Here is a 26,544-nt window from a genome sequence, read left to right on the forward strand (position 1 = left end):
GAAGGACCACAAACTGGAAATTATTGTCCAAAAATGCGAATTACATAAATTTGTGATGGTCCCTGTGAATGGGGACATGAAGGTATGCATCCTTTAGGTCTATGGTTGTCATGAACTGACCCTCTTGTACCAAGGGAAGAATGGAGCATATAGTTTCCATCTTGTAGGATGAGAAACTTGTTTAAACATTTTAAATCTAGGATTGGTCGAAAAGTTCCCTCGTTTTTGGGAACTACAAACAGATTTGAGTAAAATCCCAGACCCCTTTCCTGAAAGGGAACTGGAACTATTACCCCCAGGGTGGTAAGGTCCTTGACACAATGTAAGAACACCTCTCTTTTTATCTGGTCTACAGATAATCTGGAGAGGAGAAACCTGCCTCTGGGAGGAAAATATTTGAAGTCTATTTTGTATCCCTGGGAGACAATGTCCACTGCCCAGGGATCCGGTACATCTCTTATCCAAGCCTGGGAAAAAAGAGAGAGTCTGCCCCCTACAAGATCCGCTCCCGGATTGGGGTCCAACCCTTCATGCTGACTTGGAATCAGCTGAATGCTTTTTAGATTGCTTTCCCTTATTCCAGGACTGGTTGGGCTTCCAGGTAGGTTTGGCTTGATCTTGCTTGGAGGAAGGGGAGGAAGACTTGCCTTAAAAGTTACAAAAGGAACAAAAATTACTCTGATGTCCCTTCTGCTTATTCTTTTTATCTTGAGGAAGAAAAGAGCCCTTCCCTCCAGTAATATCTGAGATAATTCCCACCAAACCAGGTCCAAACAAGGTCTTACCCTTGTAAGGAATAGCCATAAGCTTAGATTTAGATTAAACATCCGCAGACCAGGACTTCAACCACAAGGCCCTGCGGGCTAGGACCGCAAAACCAGAAATTTTGGCTCCCAGTTTAATAACCTGTAAGGAAGCATTTGTAATGAAGGAATTGGCTAACTTGAGAGCCTTAATCCTGTCCTGAATCTCATCAAGAGGGGTATCCATCTGAAGAGATTCAGACAATGCATCAAACCAGTAAGCCGCAGCGCTGGTAACAGTGGCGATACACACCGCAGGTTACCATTATAGACCCTGGTGGACATACGTCTTTTTAGTAAAGCCTCCAATTTTTTATCCATTGGATCTTTAAAAGAACAACTATCCTCTATGGGAATAGTAGTGCTCTTGGCCAAAGTGGAGATCGCTCCTTCTACCTTAGTACCCGTCTGCCATGACCCCTTAATATAATCGACTATAGGAAACATCTTCTTAAAAAAAGGAGATGGAGAAAAGGGAATACCAGGTCTTTCCCATTCTCAAGCAATAATCTCTATAGCACAGTCAGGAACCGGAAAAACCTCCACCGCGGAGGGAACATCAAAGTATTTGTTCAATATACTAAACTTTTTTAGGATTGACTACGATAGTTGTGTTGGAGTCATCCAAAGTAGCCAAAACCTCCTTAAGTAATAAGCGAAGGTGTTCTGGCTTAAATCTGAAGGATACCACTTCAGCATCAGAAGAAGGTATTACACTGTCTGAGTCTGAGATTTCCCCCTCAGATGCTACCGACATGTCTTCTTCCTCAGGCTTATGGGAAGGGACACTCTGGATAGCCAGAACTTGATCAGAAACCTTACTAACTGTTTCCTTAAATTTCCTTTTACGCCTTTGCTGCAACATGGGGAAAGCTGACAAGGCCTCAGATACCGTAAAGGATACCTGGGAAGCAATATCTTGTAGAGAAAATCCTACAGGATTGCAAGAGGAAACACAGGGCACTGTATGTGGAGACTGAAAAAGTTGGTACGCTTGAGGAGAAAGCTGCGGCATATATGCAACAGGAGACACCTGAACAGAATTTGCCTGGGATAATGGTGGCTCATGGTCAAATATTTTAACTCTATAACTTAAAGTTCTCTCAATGCATGAGGAACAAAAAGGAACTGGGGGTTCCACCTGAGCATCAAAACATAATTGACAAGCAGCAACTTAGCCTGGGATAATGGTTTTAAAAGCCTCTTGATCCATCTTATGTAATAAATAAGGATAAAGTGTAAAAATTATTTATTTGAAAATAAAAAAATAAATGTGTACTGTGTCTTTAAATAGAAATGTGTGTTAGCGCAACAAACCAAGTAGACCTCAGGCTACCTATACACCTCAGTAGCTTTACTGAGGTGCTTACCTGTCCTGCAGCTCATTTTCAAATACAGAGTTTTTACAAAGCTCTAAATGCCGGAAAAAAATTGTTTAAAACAGTAATCTCCATGAACAAAAGTATAAAAACTACTATAACACGCTGAGCCACCATAAATCACCTCACAGTCTCAATGCCCAAACTACCTAAAAGAAACCCCAAACATGAAGGTTTAATAAAGTCCCATATTAAATAAGACAGCTTTTAGCTGTAACAAGAGCCAGCAATCTCCTTGCAAAAGAAAATTAAAATGGCACTTACCTGAAAGTGCTGTCCGGCAGCAGGACAGCTCACCTGGTTTGAGAGGGTGCAGCACTTCACATGGACCTGTGAAGAGAGAAAAACTGAGTAAACCTACTCAGGTCTTCTAGTTAGGGCAGATTCTTGAGAAAATGCAGTGAGGATTGTACCTCACAAGTTCTCAAGTGCTCAAAAGCCACCACTGCCCTACTGAAGAGACTGATGTGGACTAGGCTAGACCCCAGAAAAGAACAGAGTAAGATTACTCTGCTAAAAAAATAATAAAATCTTGATTGAAGAAAACTTCTCATCAGACACCTAAACAGGCAAAGAGAATGACTGGGGGATTGTGGGTAGGGGAGTGATATTTAACAGCTTTGCTGTGGTGCTCTTTGCCTCCTCCTGCTGGCCAGGAGGGATTTTTCCAACAGTAATTGATGATGATCCGTGGAGTCACCGTCTCATTAGAAAGAAAAAAAAGCAGAAGCAGGATTTTACATTGACATACATACACATACATTGAGAAACATGGATTTATATGTATAGAGATATGTTTAACTAAGGAAATAATGAAAAGATTTTACATTCCAATCGTATGCACATTAAACAATTTCTCAGAGGGATTTTAAAAGAGATATTCGCATATAAATAGATATACATGTCTCGGTATAAATTGATATACCAATCTAACAATCATCACATATATAGAGAAATATTAATAAATAAATAGAACATATTCCTTTACGAAAACATTAATTTTTATGTACACTTTACAAGGAGATGCTAGATATATAATACACTAATTTATTATAGTATTAAACAATGTGCAAGAAAAAGAAAAACATAACCACGTAATTATTGGTCTAAGGTAAATAGCATATTTAGGGATCCCCGATAATATAACTGGTCAGTAAGTCCACTGATTAATAATAGGATAGTTCCAAAATATAAATCCTTGGGTATGGACAACAGTTGTAAATACAAAAAGCCAAACAGGCTGGGTCCTCCTGGTGAATACCTTCGCTCCCTATGCAGTAAGGTAAGATTTGTTCAAGCGAGCTAACACATAAACACTGTAGGGGGCATAGAAATTACCACTCAACCCTGCGCTTCGTCCCAAACACTCACTCCAACAATAAAGTAAGCTGAACATATGCCAATGGGACAAATAATACAGTTCAACAGGGGTTTGACACTGATGGTTAGAGAACACACTGCGCTTCTCACTCAGTGTCTCATTAGTGTTACCTGTGTTCTGGATACTGTAGGGATTATCACCCCATGTCATTCATATGCACTGCTCACCGATCTCCGGCATTGCCAGTAAACATCCTGTGCTCGTATAAGTAGATTTCCAAAGAATGGTCCTGGGTTTGAAATAATTAGAACGCTGAGTGAGAAGCGCAGTGTGTTCTCTACCTGTCTGACACGGAGGAGGCCACTGTGTGAGAAGCATCAGTGTCAATCCCCTGTTGAACTGTATTATTTGTCCCATTGGCATATTTTCAGCTTACTTTATTGTTGGAGTGAGTGGTTGGGACGAAGCGCAGGGTTGAGTGGTAATTTCTATGCCCCCTACAGTGTTTGTGTTAGCCCGCTTGAACAAATCTTACCTTGCCACATAGGGAGTGAAGGTATTCCCCAGGAGGACCCAGCCTGTTTGGCTTTTTGTATTTACAACTGTTGTCCATACCCAAGGATTTATATTTTGGAACTGTCCTATTATTAATCAGTGGACTTACTGGCCAGTTATATTATTGGGGATCCCTGTTTTTTTCTCTTGGGTAATGAATGATTCACATTTGCTATTTACCTTAGACCAATAATTATGTGGATATGTTTTTCTTTTTCTTGCACATTGTTTAATACTATAATAAATGAGTGTATTATATATCTAGCATCCGTGATTGTGTGTTCTTGAAACTCTGGCAGTTCTTATAAACTTTTTTATTAAGGCTTAATATGGGGTTGCTGGATAAGGTTTACTTTTTTTCCCTTTTTTTATATATATATATATATATATATATATATATATATATATATTATATATATATATATATATTAGGGCTGCACAATTAATTGCGGATGCGGTTTTAAACCACGATTAATCGCTAGGGTTTTAAAACCGCGAGAGTACGCAATTTTTGAAAAAAAAAATAAAATCTTCAGATCGTCATGAAAATGGAGACGGAGGGGGGGGGGGATGAGAGGTGGACCAGTGTGCGGCCATGGGCAGACCTGGAAATGCCTGCGAAACGGCCATTTTGGAACAGATTGAAGAGTGTGTGGGAGTCATCTGGGAGTGTTGTGGCGGTGGTCACGCAGTGGTGTGGCGGTGGGACAGCCCAAAGTTGTGAGCAATAAAGTGAATATTGTAAAAAAACTTTAAAGTGCCTTACTGATTTTTTTTTATTTTTTTTTTAACTACTGTGACGCATAACATTGAGTTTGATTACATATTACAATAATACAATATATTTTATTTATAAATGTTCATTAAGGGTTGCTTGTAGGATGTATTGTGAAGTAAATTGTAAAATATAATATATTCAACATGATGTTACCAAAATATATATAAATAATATCTACTACGTACTGCTCTATCTCTCTATCATCTATCTAGTAGATAGATTATAGAGGGTGAATGATATATAGAGTTGCTTACTAGATAGATAGATGATAAATGTAATATATTTATTATTTATATTTATTTAATATATCATTTAGTTGAGTCAAGTGTAGATTCCCAGAATATAGATCATCAATCATCAGTAGTAGTACACAGTGGTGCAGTGCACAAGTTTTTTTTTATTTTTATATTTTTCCTCTAATTATAAGTGTTATATTTTATGCTAAAGAGTGTATAGGGCATTGAGAAACATGTACAGTAAGATTCTGTAGTGTTCAATAAACGTTGCTACTATGTAACCACAGCACAGTTAACTAATTTTATTTTAACTATTTTGTGGTTTGTATTTTTATGCTAAAGAGTGTATTTGACATTGAGAAACATGTACAGTAAGATTATGTAGTGTTAAATAAACGTTTTATTGAAAGATTAAGGTGTTATAGTCATTTTTTTTAAAATCGCGATTAAATCACAATCGCGTTTTTTTTAAAAGAAATGTGATTTTGTTTTTCCCCATATTGCTCAGCCTTAATATATATATATATATAAAGATCAGACGATAACCGCATTCCAGATATTTTAAAAAATATATTCCTTTATTCAAATTCAGTTAAAATCCACGGCACACATTATAAAACATAAAAGATCAGTGGGAAATCCGTCAGTCTGACGCGTTTCGGCTATCTAGCCTTACTCATAGACTTAATCTGACTAGCACCTGTGGAGCTTAAATACGCTCCCTCACATTCTCATTGGTTACCACTTTTCCCACTGAAAACAGATGTATGGAGACTTAAAGGGACAGCAGGTCAGAACTGTCAGTCACTTGGTAAAAGGCAAGCACACTTGATTTCAGTGCCATTAACACTTGATTAGCTATATTGTGTCTTTTCTTCTTATAATATTGTATGCATCACGTAAGACCATATATATATATATATATATATATATATATAAAGCTTAGATGTAAAAAGAGAGCAAGAAAGATGTTTCTTCCTTTAGTATCTCACTTTCTCACGTGGACATCAAACTATTTCCTTTAGTGATGTAATATATAGTTTAAAAAAAGTTTTTAAAATGAATAAAACTGTATATAGTTTATTTTGTCATGTGTCATTGTTCCCATAATCTTATTATTTAGTGGAGGCCCTCCACTCAATATGTAATTAATTGGATAATACAATAGCTCATAATAAATATTAAATGTATTACAGCATTAAATTATGATGCTAAAATTACAAAAATAACAGTATTAAGTCAAAGACAATCAATTGGTGTCAAGAAATTGGTGATAACATTATTACACATGACTTGTGCAAATCCTTTCTGACAATGGTGACTATAAAAACAATCGGCTAGATTACAAGTTGTGCGCTAGGGTAAAAAACCAGCGTTAAGAGGTCCTAACGCTGCTTTTTTACGCCCGCTGGTATTACGAATCTTGAAGGATTAGGGTCACCGCACACTTCTTTGGCCTTACCGCAAAACGACTTACGTAAACATCGTAAAGTCTTTTTTCTATGGGACTTCCATAGCGCTGGTATTACAAGTCTGTCCTGGGAGGCCAAAAAGTGAGCGGTACACCCTCTCCTGTCAAGAGTCCTACCGCATTTAAGTCAGTAGTTATGAGTTTTACACTACAATGCCGTAGCATAAAACTCATAACTAAAGTGCTAAAAAGTACACTAACACCCATAAACTACCTATTAACCCCTAAACTGAGGCCTTACCGCATCACAAACACTAAAATAAAATTTTTAACCCCTAATCTGCCGCTCCGGACACCATCGCCACATTATATTTATGAACCCCTAATCTGTCACCCCCAATGTCGCTGCAACCTGCCTACACTTATTAACCCCTAATCTGCCGCCCCCAACGTCGCCGCCACTATAATAAACATATTAACCCCTAAATCTAAGTCTAACCCTAACCCTAAACACCCCCTAACTTAAATATAATTTAAATAAATCTAAATATAATTACTATAATTAACTACATTATTCCTATTTAAAACTAAATACTTACCTATAAAATAAACCCTAAGCTAGCTACAATATAACTAATAGTTACATTGTAGCTAGCTTAGGGTTTATTTTTATTTTACAGGCAAGTTTGTATTTATTTTAACTAGGTAGAATAGTTACTAAATAGTTATTAACTATTTATTAACTACCTAGCTAAAATCAATACAAAAGTACCTGTAAAATAAAACCTAACCTAAGTTACAATAACACCTAACACTACACTATAATTAAATAAATTAACTAAATTAAATACAAATTGCCTAAATTAAATTAAATTAGCTAAAGTACAAAAAAAACAAAACACTAAATTACAGAAAATAATAAACAAATTACAGATATTTAAACTAATTACACCTAATCTAATAGCCCTATCAAAATAAAAAAAAGCCCCCCCAAAATAAAAAAAACATCTAGCCTAAACTAAACTACCAATAGCTCTTAAAAGGGCCTTTTGCGGGGCATTGCCCCAAAGTAATCAGCTCTTTTACCTGGAAAAAAAAATACAATACCCCCCCAACAGTAAAACCCACCACCCACACAACCAACCCCCCAAATAAAATACTATCTAAAAAAACCTAAGCTCCCCATTGCCCTGAAAAGGGAATTTGGATGGGCATTGCCCTTAAAGTCCTCAACGAACCCGGGAGAAGTCTTCATCCAAGCCGGGCGAAGTGGTCCTCCAGACGGGCAGAAGTCTTCATCCAGACGGCATCTTCTATCTTCATCCATCCGGCACGGAGCGGGTCCTTCTTCAAGACATCTGACGCGGAGCATCCTCTTCATCCGACGACTAAAGCCGAATAAAGGTACCTTTAAGTGACGTCATCCAAGATGGCGTCCCTTAGATTCCGATTGGCTGATAGAATTCTATCAGCCAATCGGAATTAAGGTAGAAAAAATCCTATTGGCTGATGCAATCAGCCAATAGGATTGAAGTTCAATCTTCATCTTGGATGACGTCACTTAAAGGTACCTTCATTCAGCTTTAGTCGTCGGATGAAGAGGATGCTCCGCGTCGAATGTCTTGAAGATGGACCCGCTCCGCGCCAGATGGATGAAGATAGAAGATGCTGTCTGGATGAAGACTTCTTCCCGTCTGGAGGACCACTTCGCCCAGCTTGGATGAATACTTCTCCCGGCTTCGTTGAGGACTTCGGCCCGGCTTGGATGAAGACGTCTCCTGGTAAGTCGATCTTTAGGGAGGTTAGTGTTAGGTTTTTTTAAGGGTGTATTGGGTGGGTTTTATTTGTAGGTTAGGGTTTGGGCGGCAAAAGAGCTAACTGCCCTTTTAAGGGCAATGCCCATCCAAATGTCCTTTTCAGGGCAATGGGGAGCTTAGGTTTTTTTAGATAGTATTTTATTTGGGGGGTTGGTTGTGTGGCTGGTGGGTTTTACTGTTGGGGGGTTGTTTGTATTTTTTTTTACAGGTAAAAGAGCTGATTACTTTGGGTCAATGCCCCGCAAAAGGCCCGCAAAAGGCCCTTTTAAGGGCTATTGGTAGTTTAGTTTAGGCTAGGGTTTTTTTTTTATTTTGGGGGGGCTTTTTTATTTTAATAGGGCTATTAGATTAGGTGTAATTAGTTTAAATATCTGTTATTTGTTTATTATTTTCTGTAATTTAGTGTTTGTTTTTTTGTACTTTAGCTAATTTAATTTAATTTAGGTAATTGTATTTAATTTAGTTAATGTATTTAATTATATTGTAGTGTTAGGTGTTAATGTAACTTAGGTTAGGTTTTATTTTACAGGTACTTTTGTATTGATTTTAGCTAGGTAGTTATTAAATAGTTAATAACTATTTAATAACTATTCTACCTAGTTAAAATAAATACAAACTTGCCTGTAAAATAAAAATAAACCCTAAGATAGCTACAATGTAACTACTAGTTATATTGTAGCTAGTTTAGGATTTATTTTATAGGTAAGTATTTCGTTTTAAATAGGAATAATTTAGTTATTGATAGAAATATTTATTTAGATTTATTTAAATTATATTTAAGTTAGTGGGTGTTAGGTTTAGGGTTAGACTTAGGTTTAGGGGTTAATAACTTTAATGTAGTGGCGGCGACCTTGGGGGTGGCAGATTAGGGGTTAATAAATGTAGGTAGGTTGCGGCGACATTGGGGGCAGCAGATTAGGGGTTAATAAATATAATGTAGGTGTTGGCGATGTTGGGGGCAGCAGATTAGGGGTTCATAACTATAATGTAGGTGGCGGTGGTGTCCGGAGTGGCAGATTAGGGGTTAATAATATAATGTAGGTGGGGGCGGCAGATTAGGGGTTAATAAGTGTAAGATTAGGGGTGTTTAGACTCGGGGTTCATGTTAGGGTGTTAGGTGTAGACATACATTTTATTTCCCCATAGGAATCAATGGGGCTGCGTTACTGAGTTTTACGCTGCTTTTTTGCAAGTGTTAGACTTGTTTTCAGCTTGCTCTCCCCGTTGCTTCCTATGGGAAAATCGTGCATGAGCATGTTACACCAGCTTACCGCTGACTTAAGCAGCGCTGGTATTGAAGTGAGATATGGAGCAAAATTTTGCTCAACGCTCACTTCTTGTCTTTTAACGATGGGTTTCCGAAAACTCGTAATACCAGCGCTGTATGTAAGTGAGCGGTGAGAGAAAACTGCTTGTTAGTACCGCATAGCCTCTAACGCAAAACTCGTAATCTAGCCGACTGTGTGCATGATCCCACATTTAAAAAAATTCTATTGGAAAATGATGTTCTTAATACAAACAAGGAAAATAATAGTGTGCTCACCTCTTTTAGAGCATTATAAATAAAATCCATAGCCATTGGGTCAGAATCATCAGTTCCTGGCATTTCCAAAATTTCCTTTTCACCATATAGTATTTTGCTGGGCAAATAAACCACAATCTTCTTGACAGCAGAAATTTTCTTATAAAATTCCACTCCTTTGTCTTCATCTTCCTCTTGGGGTGTTGTTAATCCTCTTAAAACCGCCTTAAAGATATTAGTATTTAAAATATTGTTAACTTTATAAAAAGAATTCCTTTTGTTGATTTGAAATATATATTTTACATATATGATGAAATCATAGGAAGTGACTTCACTGACCTAGAAAACATTGAAAAGTGCGTATAGCTAAACTGGGTTTAATGGCTAACACTATCCAAAAAAAGTGCTTTAAAACTGTTAAACTAAATGACAGAAAACAGGTATCACGAAGTACACATCTCTGATACTAAAAAGGGCATTAACATCCCAAAAAAGGGAAGGGCTGGTAACTGGAGATGAGTGCAAAATGTACTTAATGCTTGGGGGCCGATTAAACAAGGGCTGAATGGCTCAGGCTCGCCGGAAACAGAAGTTAAGAAGCAGCGGTCTTAAAGGGACATTATACACTAATTTTTTCTTTGCATATATGTTTTGTAGATGATCTATTTATATAGCCCATAAAGTTTGATATTTTTTTTTTTAAATGTATAGTTTTGCTTATTTTTAAATAACTTTGCTCTGATTTTCAGACTCCTAACCAAGCCCCAAAGTTTTATGAGAATACCGTCAGCTACCTTCTCCAGCTTGCTCCTGTTTGTGTAAAGGGTCTTTTCATATGCAAAAGAAGGGGGAGGGGGAGTGTCTTATTTCCCACTTGCAGTGGGCTTTCCAGCTAACTTTTAAACATAGCTAAACTGAGAGTTTCTAAGTAAGTCTTTAAACCGTTTTATCATGGTTTTTTATATCAGTATCTGGGCATCTTGTTCTTTATAGTAGTGTCTATTACATGCAGTTATATGAAAATGATTGTATACTGTCCCTTTAAGACCGCTGTTCCTTAACTAGTCCACCAGCTCTGAAGCGGCGGACAGGTTGATTGACACCCCCTGCTAGCACGCGAATCTGCAGGGGGCGGCATTGCACAAGCAGCTGATCATGTCTGCCAGATAAATTAGCCCCATACTGTGAACTACAATGTTGTCATTCACTTGAGAGGCAATTACATTTTTTTTCTCAAATCTCCCTTTGGGCAGAAAATTATGCTGATAAATTATTAGGGTCTGCAATTTTTCTGTAATATTTTTTTATTTTATTATTTATTTTATCTGTTTGCATTGTGTAATTATGTTTGTTAATGTATTGTTTAAAGGAACGGTCTGGTCAAAATTAAACTTTCAAAATTCAGAAAAGGCATGCAATTTTAAACAACTTTCCAATTTACTTTTATCATCATATTTGCATTGTTCTCTTGGTATTCTTTATTGAAAAGTAACCCTAGGTAGGGTTTATAATTTCTAAATATGGGTAGGAAAAGGGAGACTAGTTAAACCTTGAAGGACTTTAACTCGAGCTAAAGAACATGCTCAGGTGAGTATAAAACCTTATATGAAGGAAATAAAACGGTGTGCAGACCCTTAAACTTAATATATATTCACAGTATAAAGTGAGATAGAATAACAACCATAATTAGATTGTTATTGGGAAAGACAGGGATTTCAGCACAACCTTTTTTAATATAAATGCTAAGCAAATGCAAAGCTCCGCATTTAGCGGTATGTGAGATCCATTCTCATCATCCACAGACTTCCAGGGCAGGCATACAAACAGTGACTAATTTTATTATACAAGACACATGTACCAAATAAACAAAGAAGCACCGATAGACGTTATGCTTGAAACAGTGCTGTCAAATTTTATTAGATATTTTGCAAAAGGTTCGCTGAAAATTTTGAAACTGTAAAAGGTGTGGACTGACAACACCTCCACTAGAGGGTGGTTACGTACTAGACGTAAAATTCGCCACCATAGTGATCCTTGAGGATCTATGCCAGTACACAAGAACGTGTTTAAAACCTAAGACAGGCAGCATAAATTTGTTGAACAGCTAAATCATACGTAATGGAGCTAATAAGTGGCTCTAAGTGTTGTGCACAATACGTTATTTAGCAAATATTTTTATATAGTCATACTTAATCTTATGACAGAGAACAGTATAGACTGTAGGGGATGAAAAAACAACTCCAGTATCAGCGGGCACCACCAATATAATAAGAGGTATCTGGTGTCATGAAAATTCTGAATACAGTCTAACTGTGTGCTTACAGCTTTGATTTAAACATACAGTTTCCTTGATACTGATATGTGACAAGACAAAGAAGGACTATGGGGGTGAGAAAAGCAACTCCAGTATTCAGCAGACACCACCAATATAATAAAAGGTGTCAGGTGTCATGAATATGCAAGTATCCGGATCTATGTTTAACAGCCCCAAAGCGAGTCGTTTTGTCTTTACAGTTTATATTATGCAGATAGTATCATACATTGTCATACAATATATATCAAACATTATCAGTAATGAAGTGGTTGTACACAAGTTGTTGTTAAAGTAGTGTATAAAAAACGCCAACAGACAGTCTTAGATATATCCAGACGAACAGTGCCGTATTTTCAATATAGTGCATCAAACACCCTCAGAAATCCGGGTATGGTAACGGTCTGGTGTGTCAAAGTTATAAAGTCAGCTTTTTATAAAAACGTATTATTTCCTTTCAGCGAACAGACTTCTCAATTCCATTATTAAGCAAACTGGATCAGCATTTTTGGTTCACCACCGAACTGGTATAGTCAGCGAGGACGCCACAGCAGTCTGTCCATATGCTGATCCAGTTTGCTTAATAATGGAATTGAGAAGTCTGTTCGCTGAAAGGAAATAATACGGTTGTATAAAAAGCTGACTTTACAACTTTGACACACCAGACCGTTACCATACCCGGATTTCTGAGGGTGTTTGATGCACTATATTGAAAATACGGCACTGTTTGTCTGGATATATCTAAGACTGTCTGTTGGCGTTTTTTATACACTACTTTAACAACAACTTGTGTGCAACCACTTCATTACTGATAATGTTTGATATATATTGTATGACAATGTATGATACTATCTGCATAATATAAACTGTAAAGACAAAACGACTCGCTTTGGGGCTGTTAAACATAGATCCGGATACTTGCATATTCATGACACCTGACACCTTTTATTAAATTGGTGGTGTCCGCTGAATACTGGAGTTGCTTTTCTCACCCCCATAGTCCTTCTTTGTCTTGTCACATATCAGTATCAAGGAAACTGTATGTTTAAATCAAAGCTGTAAGCACACAGTTAGACTGTACTCAGGGGTTGTTAAACATAGATCCAGAATAAATTTTCATGACACCAGATACCTCTTATTATATTGGTGGTGCCCGCTGATACTGGAGTTGTTTTTTCATCCCCTACAGTCTATGCTGTTCTCTGTCATAAGATTAAGGTATGACTATATAAAAATATTTGCTAAATAACGTATTGTGCACAATACTTAGAGCCACTTATTAGCTCCATTACGTATGATTTAGCTGTTTAACAAATTTATGCTGCCTGTCTTAGGTTTTAAACACGTCCTTGTGTACTGGCATAGATCCTCAAGGATCACTATGGTGGCGAATTTTACGTCTAGTACGTAACCACCCTCTAGTGGAGGTGTTGTCAGTCCACACCTTTTACAGTTTCCAAATTTTCAGCGAACCTTTTGCAAAATATCTAATAAAATTTGACAGCACTGTTTCAAGCATAACGTCTATCGGTGCTTCTTTGTTTATTTGGTACATGTGTCTTGTATAAGAAAATGAGTCACTGTTTGTATGCCCTGGAAGTCTGTGGATGATGAGAATGGACCTCACATACTGCTAAATGCGGAGCTTTGCATTTGCTTAGCATTTATATTAAAAAAGGTTGTGCTGAAATCCCTGTCTTTCCCAATAACAATCTAATTATGGTTGTTATTCTATCTCACTTTATACTGTGAATATTTATAATTTCTAAGTCCTTGAAGACCACCTCTTATCTTAGTGCATTCTGACAGTTTTTCACAGCTTGACAGTGCAAGTTCATGTGTGCAATATATATATTATTGTGCACACTCCAATGGAGTTATTTATGAGTCATTGGCTAAAATGCAAATCTGTCAAAAGAACTGAGATAAGGGGGGCAGTCTGCATTGGCTTAGATGCAAGTTAATCACAGAGGTAAAAAGTGTATTAATATAACCATGCTGGTTATGCAAAACTGGGGAATGGGTAATAAAGGGATTATCTAACCCACTGTGACTATATTGTTTCATATCCTGTTATTAAGTTTTGCCTTTGTCTAATATCTGAACTACATTACAGAAGACATAGATATAACATAATTGTGTTTTAGATTGATGTTTTTGTCAAATTGTGTTTCTGGTTTTTACTTTATTAGTTTGGGGAAACCTTGTACTACCCAATTCATTTGTATATATATTTGTGTGGATGGCATAAAAAAGGAGATTTAAATCAGATTTAAATCAAAGAATTGCTTGGAGTGCTCTGATTGTGATATATATATATATATACCCTTACAGTCAAAATAAAATTGGAACCTCTATCTATTTTCACCAAGTTGCCCAACTTCATGAACACTGGTTTAGAAGATTTTGCTGTAGCATAATGAAACTTTCTCGTTGTACCATATTGAATAGTATACAATTTTTACATTTGATTTTTAAAGTTATGTCTTATTAAAACAGCAAATAAAACAATCAAATACACAAAATAAATGATGGGTTCAGTACCGTAATATCTATAGAATTTTTACCTGTAAAGCCAGGCGGTCGTGTGCTGAACTTTTTCCTTGTCCATAGTACAATTCAGTTATTCCAGCAAACTTCTGGACTTCATCAGAAATGGTAATGTCTGTAGGAGAACTGACCCTCTGTTTCAATTGCTGAAACTAATAAATACATAGATCTTAACAACACATCCGTCTATCACAATATGGGGTATATTATGATACTGTATATTCTGATAAATGAAAAATACCTGATTATCCTCAAAAATGTCCTGTCCAGTTAGAAGATTATACCTGGTCTTTAAGCATTCCAGTGCTATTTCTACTTCTTTTGAACCTATCAGTTTAAAGAACAAAAAAAGTATTAAGTAATTCATAGAGAGCAGTGTAATGTCATCATTTATTTTGTCTGCTTTCTAGTAATTTTACCCTGAATATTGTGTTTTTTCCACTTCAAATAGAGTGCACAGAGCAGCTCACTTTGTTATAGTTTGTTAAATTAAATAAGAGATCCCTATACTCTCTCCAGCATCACCAGCCTCTCCAGCATCACTTCTTCCAAAGTTATTCCATTTCACTTACAAATGAAGAGATAAGTGAGCTTTAGTGAATAAACAGCCCATAAATAACATAGAAGTTGGTAAAGCGGAACAGGCTGGTGATCACTATTACCTTTAAGTAGACGTGTTTTCAAATTAATTTTGGCAGATTCGGAGATTCAAATGAATACAAATTTCTGAATCGGCACCATAACTAAAATCCCGAAAAAATCAGAAAATTAATAAATCAGTTTGCGAATTTTCGGATCTATTCTTAATTCATTCTGAATTTTTCATTGTTCTAATCTAAACTGCAGTTCCCCGACATCACCGACACTAACTAAAACACTAAATAAAGCTATTAACCCCAAAACCACCGTTCTCCGACATCGCCGACACTAACTAAATCACTAAATAAATCTATTAACCCCTAAACCGCCGTTCGCAGACATCGCCGACACTAACTAAACCTATTAACCCCTAAACCGCAGTTCTCCGACATCACCAACACTAACTAAACCTATCAACCCCTAAACCGCAGTTTCCAAACATCGTCGACACAAACTAAACCTATTAATCTCCAAACCACAGTTCCCAAATGTCACCGAAACTAACTAAACCTATTAACCCCTATAGCACAGTTCCTAGACATCGCCGACACAAGCTAAAACTATTAACTCCTAAACCGCAGTTCCCCAACATCGCCGACACTAACTAAAACACTACATAAACTTATTAACCCCTAAACCTCCATACACCCACATCTCCAACACTAACTAAACCTATTAACCCCTAAACTACTACCCTCCACATCGCAACAACCTAAATGAAACTATATTAACCCCTAAACCTAACACCCCCTAGCTTTAACATAATTAAAATAGACCTAAATTAAAGTTACAATTATTAACTAACTACCTATTTAAAAATAAATACAAACTTTCCTGTGAAATAAAAATAAAACCTGTTTAAACTAATAAAACCTAATATTACTAAAAATAAAAAACCTAAGATTACTAAAAAATTTAAATTACAATTACAAAAAATAATAAACACTAAAATTACAACAAACAAAAAAACTACTATTACAAAAAATAACAAACGAAAGTATCCAAAACAATAAAAATGATTCCTATTCCTAAAATCACCCTAAAATAAAAAAACCCTAATCTATAATAAATTACCAAGGGCTCTTAAAAGGGCCTTTTGTAAGGCATTGCCTTAAAGTTAACAGCTCTTTTGCAAAAACAAACACCCCCTAACATTACAAACTCCCACCCCCCAAACCCACAAAATAGAAATAAACCTAATCTACCCATTGCCCCAAAAAGGGCATTTGTATGCACATTGCCCTTAAAAGAGCATTCAGCTCTTTTTCGGCCCATTAAAAATAAAAAAAAATGCCTCAACTAAAATAAAAAACACCCCAAAAATAAAAAAAATCCCATTACAAAAAATAACAAATGAAATTATCCAAAACAATAAAAATTATTCTTATTCTAATACCCGTTTAAAAAAAAACACCCCAAAATAAAAAAAACAACTAATTTATAATAAACTACCAATAGGCCTTAAAAGTTAACAGCTCTTTTGCTAAAAAATTAAAGCAAACACCCCCTAACATTACAACCCCCCCCAAACTCGCAAAATAAAAAAAAATCCTAACTAAAAAAAACTAATCTACCCTAATCTACCCAATCTACCCTGAAAAGGGCATTTGTATGGGCATTGCTCTTGAAAGGGCATTCAACTCTTTGACTGGGGGTGTTTGTTTTTATTTTTTTGCAAAAGAGCTGTTAACTTTAAGGCAATGCCATACAAATGCCCTTTTAAGGGCCCTTGGTAATTTATTTTAGATTAGGGGTGTTTTTTTTTTTGTGTTTTTTTAAACGGGGTATTAGAATAGGAATAATTGTTATTGTTTTGGATAAATTCGTTTGTTATTTTTTGTAATAGTATTTTTTTTATTTTTTGTAATTTTAGTGTTTATTATTTTTTGTAATTGTAATTTTAATATTTTTTGTAATGTTAGTTTTTTTTTTTTTTTTAGTAATTTTAGGTTTTATTATTTTTAGTAATGTTAGGTTGTATTAGTTTAAGCTTAGGTTTTATTTTTATTTCACAGGTAAGTTTATATTTATTTTAACTAGGCAGTTAGTAAATAGTTATATTGCAGCTAGCTTAGGTTTTATTTTTATTTCACAGGTAAGTTTGTATTTATTTTTAAATAGGTAGTTAGTTAATAATTGTAACTTTAATTTAGGTCTATTTTAATTATGTTAAAGGGACATAATACTCATATGCTAAATCACTTGAAACTGATGCATCATAACTGTAAAAAGCTGACAGGAAAATATCCCCTGAGCATCTCTATGTAAAAAAGGAAGATATTTTACCTCACAATCTCCTCAGCTCTGCAGAGTAAGTTCTGTGTAAAAAGTTATACTCAGCTGTTCCCAGCTGCAGGTTAAAAAAAAATAAAAATATGAAGAAATGAACAGCAGCCAATCAGCATCAGCAGTGCTGAGGTCATGAACTCTTTTACTGTGATCTCATGAGATTTCACTTAACTCTCATGAGATTTCATAGTAAGCTGAATAGGGAAATAATATGAAAGTGCACAAGGCTCATCCCCTAAAATGTCCCAGGACAGACACACTAAAATGCTGCTTAGAAATCATTTACAATGGGAGGTGGCTACTGAGGAACATTTGAGGTAAAATATCTTTCTTTTTTACATAGAGATGTTCAGGTGATATTTTCTAGTTAGCTTTTTACAGCTATACTGCATCACTTTCAAGTGTTTAAACATTTGGGTATTATGGCCCTTTAAAGTAAAGTAAGGGGGTGTTATATTTAGGGGTTAATAGGTTTAGTTAGGGTTGGCGATGTGGGTGTACAGAGGTTTAGAGGTTAATAGGTTTATTTAGTGTTTTAATTAGTGCTGGCAATGTGGGTGTATGGCGGTTTAGGGGTTAATAGGGTTAGTTAGTGTTGGCAATGTCGGGGAACTGCAATTTACAGGTTAATAGGTTAAGTTAGTGTTGGCGATGTTTGGGAACTGCGGTTTAAGGGTTAATAAGTTTAGTTAGTGTTGGCGATGTCGCGGAATGGCGGTTTAGGGGTTAATAGGTTTAGTTAGTGTCAGTGATGTGGGTGTACGGCGGTTTAGTGGTTAATAGGTTTATTTAGTGTCGGCGATGTGGGGGTATGGCGGTTAGGGGTTAATAGTTTTTTTTAGTGTTGGCGATGTGGGCGGCGGTTTTAGATAATTTTGTTTCGACAATCGGCAGCATATTGGTTACGTTAACTTAAATAGTTTTTTCGGATCCATTCTTTATTCATATGCATTATTCTATTCTAAACTTTAGAATATAATAATGAATATGAATAAAGAATGGATCCGAAATAATGAACGGATCCGAAAAAACTATCTAACTTAACATAACTAATTTGCCGAAACATTTTTTTTTTTAAAAAACTTAACTAAACTAATTTGCAGAAACAAAATTATTTATTTAACAAATGAAAACGAAAGAATTCGAAATTTTTAGCGTTGCACATGTCTACCTCTAAGGTATGTGCATGTGCATGTGCACAACTTTCTCAAGACCAGCAGTTTAAAAATTGACATGGGAACTGGATTGTGTGTTTGTTTAATAGCGATATAGTGTTAGTGTTGGCGATGTCGGGGAATGGCGGTTTAGGGGTTAATAGGTTAAGGTTTAGTTAGTGTCGGCGATGTCTGGGAACTGTGGTTTAGGGGTTAATAGGTTTAGTTAGTGTTGGCGATGTCGAGGAACGGCGGTTTAGGAGTTAATAGGTTTAGTTAGTGTCAGTGATGTAGGTGTATGGCGGTTTAGTGGTTAATAGGTTTATTTAGTGTCGGCGATGTGGGGGGGTGGCAGTTTAGGGGTTAATAGGTTTAGTTAGTGTTGGCGATGTGGGGGTATGGCGGTTAGGGGTTAATAGCTTTTTTTAGTGTTGGCGATGTGGGCGGCGGTTTTAGATAATTTTGTTTCGGCAATCGGCAGCATATTGGTTACGTTAACTTAAATAGTTTTTTCGGATCCATTCTTTATTCATATGCATTATTCTATTCTAAACTTTAGAATATAATAATGAATATGAATAAAGAATGGATCCGAAATAACGAACGGATCCGAAAAAACGATCTAACTTAACATAACTAATTTGCCGAAACATTTTTTTTTAAAAACTTAACTAAACTAATTTGCCGAAACAAAATTATTTATTTAACAAATGAAAACGAAACAATTCAAAATTGTTAGCGTTGCACATGTCTACCTCTAAGGTATGTGCATGTGCGTGTGCACAACTTTCTCAAGACCAGCAGTTTAAAAATTGACATGGGAACTGGATTGTGTGTTTGTTTAATAGCGATATAGTGTTAGAGTTGGCGATGTCGGGGAATGGCGGTTTAGGGGTTAATAGGTTAAGGTTTATTTAGTGTCGGCGATGTCTGGGAACTGCGGTTTAGGGGTTAATAGGTTTAGTTAGTGTTGGCGATGTCGAGGAATGGTGGTTTAGGGGTTAATAGCTTTAGTTAGTGTCAGTGATGTGGGTGTACGGCGGTTTAGTGGTTAATAGGTTTATTTAGTGTCGGCGATGTGGGGGGGTGGCGGTTTAGGGGTTAATAGGTTTAGTTAGTGTTGGCGATGTGGGTGTATGGCGGTTTAGCGGTTAATAGCTTTATTTAGTGTTGGCGATGTGGGCGGCGTTTTAGATAATTTTGTTTCGGCAATCGGCAGCATATTTGTTACGTTAAGTTAAATACGGCTAGATTACGAGTTTGGCGTTAGCCTTAAAAAGCAGCATTGAGAGGTCCCAACGCTGCTTTTTAACGCCCGCTGGTATTACGAGTCTGGCAGGTACAGGTGTACCGCTCACTTTTCTTCCGTGACTCGAGCTTACCGCAAATCCGCTTACGTCAATTGCGTATCCTATCTTTTCAATGGGATTTGCCTAACGCCGGTATTACGAGTCTTGGAAGAAGTGAGCGGTAGACCCTCTCCTTTGAAGACTTCTACCGCATTTAAAAGTCAGTAGTTAAGAGTTTTATGGGCTAACGCCGTAACATAAAACTCTTAACTAAAGTGCTACAAAGTACACTAACACCCATAAACTACCTATTAACCCCTAACTAAGCGCCCCCCCCCCCCACATCGGAAACACTTTAATAAATATATTAACCCCTAATCTGCCGACCGGACATCGCCGCCACTTTAATAAATATATTAACCCCTAAACCGCCGCACTTCTGCCTCGCAAACACTAGTTACATTTTATTAACCCCTAATCTGCCGTCCCTAACATTGCCGACACCTACCTACATTTATTAACCCCTAATCTGCCACCCCCAACGTCGCCGCTATTATATTAACGGTATTAACCCCTAAACCTAAGTCTAAACCTAACCCTAACCCCCCCTAACTTAAATATAATTTAAAATAATCTAAATAAAATTACTACAATTATATAAATTAATCCTATTTAAAACTAAATACTTACCTATAAAATAAACCCTAAGCTAGCTACAATATAACTAATAGTTACATTGTAGCTAGCTTAGGGTTTATATTTATTTCACAGGCAACTTTGTACTTATTTTAACTAGGTACAATAGTTATTAAATAGTTATTAACTATTTAATAACTACCTAGTTAAAATAAATACAAATATACCTGTAAAATAAATCCTAACCTAAGTTACAATTACACCTAACACTACACTATCATTAAATTAATTACATAAATTAACTACAATTAGCTACAATTAAATTAAAAAAACTAAATTACGAAAAACAACAAACACTAAATTACAGAAAATAAAAAAAATTACAATTTTTTCAAACTAATTACACCTACTCTAATCCCCCTAATAAAATAAAAAAGCCCACCAAAATAATAAAATTCCCTACCTTATACTAAATTACAAATATCCCTTAAAAGGGCCTTTTGCAGGGCATTGCCCCAAAGTAATCAGCTCTTTCACCTTTAAAAAAAATACAATACCCCCAACATTAAAAGCCACCACCCACCCACCCAATCCCCCCTTAAAAAAACCTAACACTACCCCCCTGAAGATCTCCCTACCTTGAGCCGTCTTCACCCAGCCAGGCACAAGTGGACCTCCAGAGGGGCAGAAGTCTTCATTCGATCCGGGCAGAAGAGGCCATCCTCTTCAAACGACGATTGAATCAGCCAATAGGATTGAGCTTGCATTCTATTGGCTGTTCCAATCAGCCAATAGAATGTGAGCTCAATCCTGTTGGCTGATTGGATCAGCCAATAGGATTTTTACTATCTTAATTCCGATTGGCTGATAGAATCCTATCAGCCAATCATAATTCAAGGGACGCCATCTTGGATGATGTCATTTAAAGGAACCTTCATTTAGTGTTAGGACGTCATTTGAGGAGGATGGCTCTGCATCGGCTGGATTGAAGATGGACCCGCTCCGCTCCGGATGGATGAAGATAGAAGATGCCATCTGGATGAAGACTTCTGCCGCCTGGAGGACCTCTTCTGCCCCTCTGGAGGTCCACTTGTGCCCAGCTGGGTGAAGACGGCTCAAGGTAGAGAGATCTTCAGGGGGGTAGTGTTAGGTTTTTTTAAGGGGGGATTGGGTGGGTTTTAGAGTAGGGTTAGGTGTGTGGGTGGTGGGTTTTAATTTTCGGGGGGTATTGTATTTTTTTTACAGGTGAAAGAGCTGATTACTTTGGGGCAATGCCCCGCAAAAGGCCCTTTTAAAGGCTATTTGTAATTTAGTATAGGGTAGGGAATTTTATTATTTTGGTGGGCTTTTTTTATTTTATTAGGGGGATTAGATTAGGTGTAATTAGTTTAAAATTCTTGTAATTCTTTTTTTTCTGTAATTTAGTGTTTGGTTTTTTTTTGTAATTCAGTTTATTTAATTTAATTGTAATTAATTGTAGGTAGTTTAGGTTATTAGTTTAATTATAGTGTAGTGTTAGGTGTAATTGTAACTTAGGTTAGGGTTTATTTTACAGGTACTTTTGTACTTATTTTAACTAGGAAGTTATTAAATAGTTAATAACTATTTAATAACTATTGCACCTAGTTAAAATAAATACAAAGTTGCCTGTAAAAACATAATTTATGCTTACCTGATAAATTTATTTCTCTTGTAGTGTAGTCAGTCCACGGGTCATCCATTACTTATGGAATATATCTCTTCCTAACAGGAAGCTGCAAGAGGATCACCCAAGCAGAGCTGCTATATAGCTCCTCCCCTCACATGTCATATTCAGTCATTCGACCAAAGCAGACGAGAAAGGAGAAACCATAGGGTGCAGTGGTGACTGGAGTTTAATTAAAATTTAGATCTGCCTTAAAGACAGGGCGGGCCGTGGACTGACTACACTACAAGAGAAATAAATTTATCAGGTAAGCATAAATTATGTTTTCTCTTGTTAAGTGTAGTCAGTCCACGGGTCATCCATTACTTATGGAATACCAATACCAAAGCTAAAGTACACGGATGAAGGGAGGGACAAGGCAGGAACATTAAACAGAAGGAACCACTGCCTGAAGTACCTTTCTCCCAAAAATAGCCTCAGAAGAAGCAAAAGTGTCAAATTTGTAAAATTTTGAAAAGGTGTGAAGCGAAGACCAAGTCGCAGCCTTGCAAATCTGTTCAACAGAGGCCTCATTTTTAAAGGCCCAGGTGGAAGCCACAGCTCTAGTAGAATGAGCTGTAATCCTTTCAGGAGGCTGCTGTCCAGCAGTCTCATAGGCTAAACGTATTATGCTACGAAGCCAAAAAGAGAGAGAGGTAGCCGAAGCCTTTTGACCTCTTCTCTGTCCAGAGTAAACGACAAACAGGGAAATAGTTTGACGAAAATCTTTAGTTGCCTGCAAATAGAACTTCAGGACACGGACTACGTCCAGATTATGCAAAAGTCGTTCCTTCTTTGAAGAAGGGTTAGGACACAGTGATGGAACAACAATCTCTTGATTGATATTCCTGTTAGTAACTACCTTAGGTAAGAACCCAGGTTTAGTAAGCAGAACTACCTTGTCTGAATGAAAAATCAGATAAGGAGAATCACAATGTAAGGCAGATAACTCAGAGACTCTTCGAGCCGAGGAAATAGCCATCAAAAACAAAACCTTCCAGGATAACAGCTTGATATCAATGGAATGAAGGGGTTCAAATGGAACGCCTTGAAGAACATTAAGAACTAAGTTTAAGCTCCATGGCGGAGCAACAGTCTTAAACACAGGCTTAATCCTAGTTAAAGCCTGACAAAAAGCCTGAACGTCTGGAACTTCAGCCAGACGTTTGTGTAGAAGAATAGACAGAGCAGAAATCTGTCCCTTTAACGAACTAGCAGATAAGCCCTTTTCTAAACCCTCTTGTAGAAAGGACAATATCCTAGGAATCCTAACCTTACTCCATGAGTAACTCTTGGATTTGCACCAATATAAATATTTACACCATATCTTATGGTAAATTTTTCTGGTAACAGGCTTCCTAGCCTGTATTAAGGTATTAATAACCGACTCCGAGAAGCCACGCTTTGATAGAATCAAGCGTTCAATCTCCATGCAGTCAGCCTCAGAGAAATTAGATTTGGATGGTTGAAAGGACCCTGAATTAGAAGGTCCTGTCTCAGAGGCAGAGACCACGGTGGACAGGACGACATGTCCACTAGGTCTGCATACCAGGTCCTGCGTGGCCACGCAGGCGCTATCAGAATCACCGAAGCTCTCTCCTGTTTGATCTTGGCAATCAAACGAGGAAGCATCGGGAATGGTGGAAACACATAAGCCATGTTGAAGACCCAAGGGGCTGTCAGAGCATCTATCAGCACCGCTCCCGGGTCCCTGGACCTGGATCCGTAACAAGGAAGCTTGGCGTTCTGACGAGACGCCATGAGATCCAGATCTGGTTTGCCCCAACGATGAATCAGTTGAGCAAAGACCTCCGGATGAAGTTCCCACTCCCCCGGATGAAAAGTCTGGCGACTTAGAAAATCCGCCTCCCAGTTCTCCACGCCTGGGATGTAAATCGCTGACAGGTGGCAAGAGTGAGACTCTGCCCAGTGAATTATCTTTGAGACTTCCAACATCGCTAGGGAACTTCTGGTTCCCCCTTGATGGTTGATGTAAGCCACAGTCGTGATGTTGTCCGACTGAAATCTGATGAACCTCAGAGTTGCTAACTGAGGCCAAGCTAGGAGAGCATTGAATATTGCTCTTAATTCCAGAATATTTATTGGGAGGAGTTTCTCCTCCTGAGTCCATAATCCCTGAGCTTTCAGGGAGTTCCAGACTGCGCCCCAGCCTAGAAGGCTGGCGTCTGTTGTTACAATCGTCCAATCTGGCCTGCGAAAGGTCATCCCCTTGGACAGATGTGGCCGAGAAAGCCACCATAGAAGAGAATCTCGGGTCTCTTGATCCAGATTTAGTAGGGGGGACAAATCTGAGTAATCCCCGTTCCACTGACTTAGCATGCACAATTGCAGCGGTCTGAGATGCAGGCGCGCAAATGGTACTATGTCCATTGCCGCTACCATTAAGCCGATTACTTCCATGCACTGAGCTACTGACGGGTGTGGAATGGAATGAAGGACACGGCAAGCATTTAGAAGTTTTAATAACCTGGCCTCTGTCAGGTAAATTTTCATCTCTACAGAATCTATAAGAGTCCCTAGAAAGGGAACTCTTGTAAGTGGTAATAGAGAACTCTTTTCCACGTTCACCTTCCACCCATGCGACCTCAGAAATGCCAGAACTATCTCTGTATGAGACTTGGCAGTTTGAAAACTTGACGCTTGTATCAGAATGTCGTCTAGGTTCGGAGTCACCGCTATGCCTCACGGTCTTAGTACCGCCAGAAGTGAGCCCAGAACTTTTGTAAAGATTCTTGGAGCCGTAGCTAATCCGAAGGGAAGAGCTACAAACTGGTAATGCCTGTCTAGGAAAGCAAATCTTAGGTACCGATAATGATCCTTGTGAATCGGTATGTGAAGGTAGGCATCCTTTAAGTCCACTGTGGTCATGTACTGACCCTCTTGGATCATGGGAAGGATGGTTCGAATAGTTTCCATTTTGAATGATGGAACTCTTAGAAATTTGTTTAGGATTTTTAAGTCCAAGATTGGTCTGAAGGTTCCCTCTTTCTTGGGAACCACAAATAGATTTGAATAGAATCCCTGCCCGTGTTCCGTCCGCGGAACTGGGTGGATCACCCCCATTACTAAGAGGTTTTGTACACAGCGTAGAAACGCCTCTTTCTTTATTTGGTTTGCTGATAACCTTGAAAGATGAAATCTCCCTCGTGGAGGAGAAGTTTTGAAGTCCAGGAGATATCCCTGAGATATGATCTCCAACGCCCAGGGATCCTGGACATCTCTTGCCCAAGCCTGGGCGAAGAGAGAAAGTCTGCCCCCCACTAGATCCGTTTCCGGATAGGGGGCCCTCTCTTCATGCTGTCTTGGGGGCAGCAGCAGGTTTCTTGGCCTGCTTTCCCTTGTTCCAGGACTGGTTAACTTTCCAGCCCTGCCTGTAACGAGCAACAGCTCCTTCCTGTTTTGGAGCGGAGGAAGTTGATGCTGCTCCTGCCTTGAAGTTACGAAAGGCACGAAAATTAGACTGTTTGGCCTTTGATTTGGCCCTGTCCTGAGGTAGAGCATGGCCCTTACCTCCCGTAATGTCAGCTATAATTTCTTTCAAGCCGGGCCCGAATAAGGTCTGCCCTTTGAAAGGAATATTAAGCAATTTAGATTTAGAAGTCACGTCAGCTGACCAGGATTTAAGCCATAGCGCTCTGCGCGCTTGGATGGCGAATCCGGAGTTCTTAGCCGTAAGTTTGGTTAAATGTACCACGGCATCAGAAACAAATGCGTTAGCTAGCTTAAGTGCTTTAAGCTTGTTCATAAATTCATCCAATGGAGCTGTGCGAATGGCCTCTTCCAGAGACTCAAACCAGAATGCCGCTGCAGCAGTGACAGGCGCAATGCATGCAAGGGGCTGTAAGATAAAACCTTGTTGAACAAACATTTTCTTAAGGTAACCCTCTAATTTCTTATCCATTGGATCTGAAAAGGCACAACTATCCTCCACCGGGATAGTGGTACGCTTAGCTAAAGTAGAAACTGCTCCCTCCACCTTAGGGACCGTCTGCCATAAGTCTCGTGTGGTGGCGTCTATAGGAAACATTTTCCTAAATATGGGAGGAGGGGAAAAAGGCACACCAGGTCTATCCCACTCCTTGCTAATAATCTCTGTAAGCCTTTTAGGTATAGGAAACACGTCAGTACACACCGGTACCGCATAGTATC

The 26,544-nt window shown here is 37.8% G+C and overlaps 1 protein-coding gene across 2 annotated transcripts in view; it reads right to left on the reverse strand.

Annotated features, from left to right (window-relative positions):
- The window catches only part of LOC128650283 (uncharacterized), a 422,276-nt gene that overhangs the window by 222,102 nt on the left and 173,630 nt on the right, over window positions 1-26,544 (reverse strand). For both annotated transcript variants that reach the window (XM_053704109.1, XM_053704108.1), the window contains exons 8-10: window positions 14,925-15,010; window positions 14,701-14,835; window positions 9,844-10,047 (exon numbers count right to left, since the gene is read on the reverse strand). In XM_053704109.1, coding sequence (XP_053560084.1) covers window positions 9,844-10,047; window positions 14,701-14,835; window positions 14,925-15,010 — 425 coding nt within the window. The remainder of the gene's footprint in view (window positions 1-9,843; window positions 10,048-14,700; window positions 14,836-14,924; window positions 15,011-26,544) is intronic.

The sequence above is a fragment of the Bombina bombina genome, chromosome 2 (genome assembly GCF_027579735.1).
Source record: "Bombina bombina isolate aBomBom1 chromosome 2, aBomBom1.pri, whole genome shotgun sequence".
NCBI lineage: Eukaryota > Metazoa > Chordata > Amphibia > Anura > Bombinatoridae > Bombina > Bombina bombina.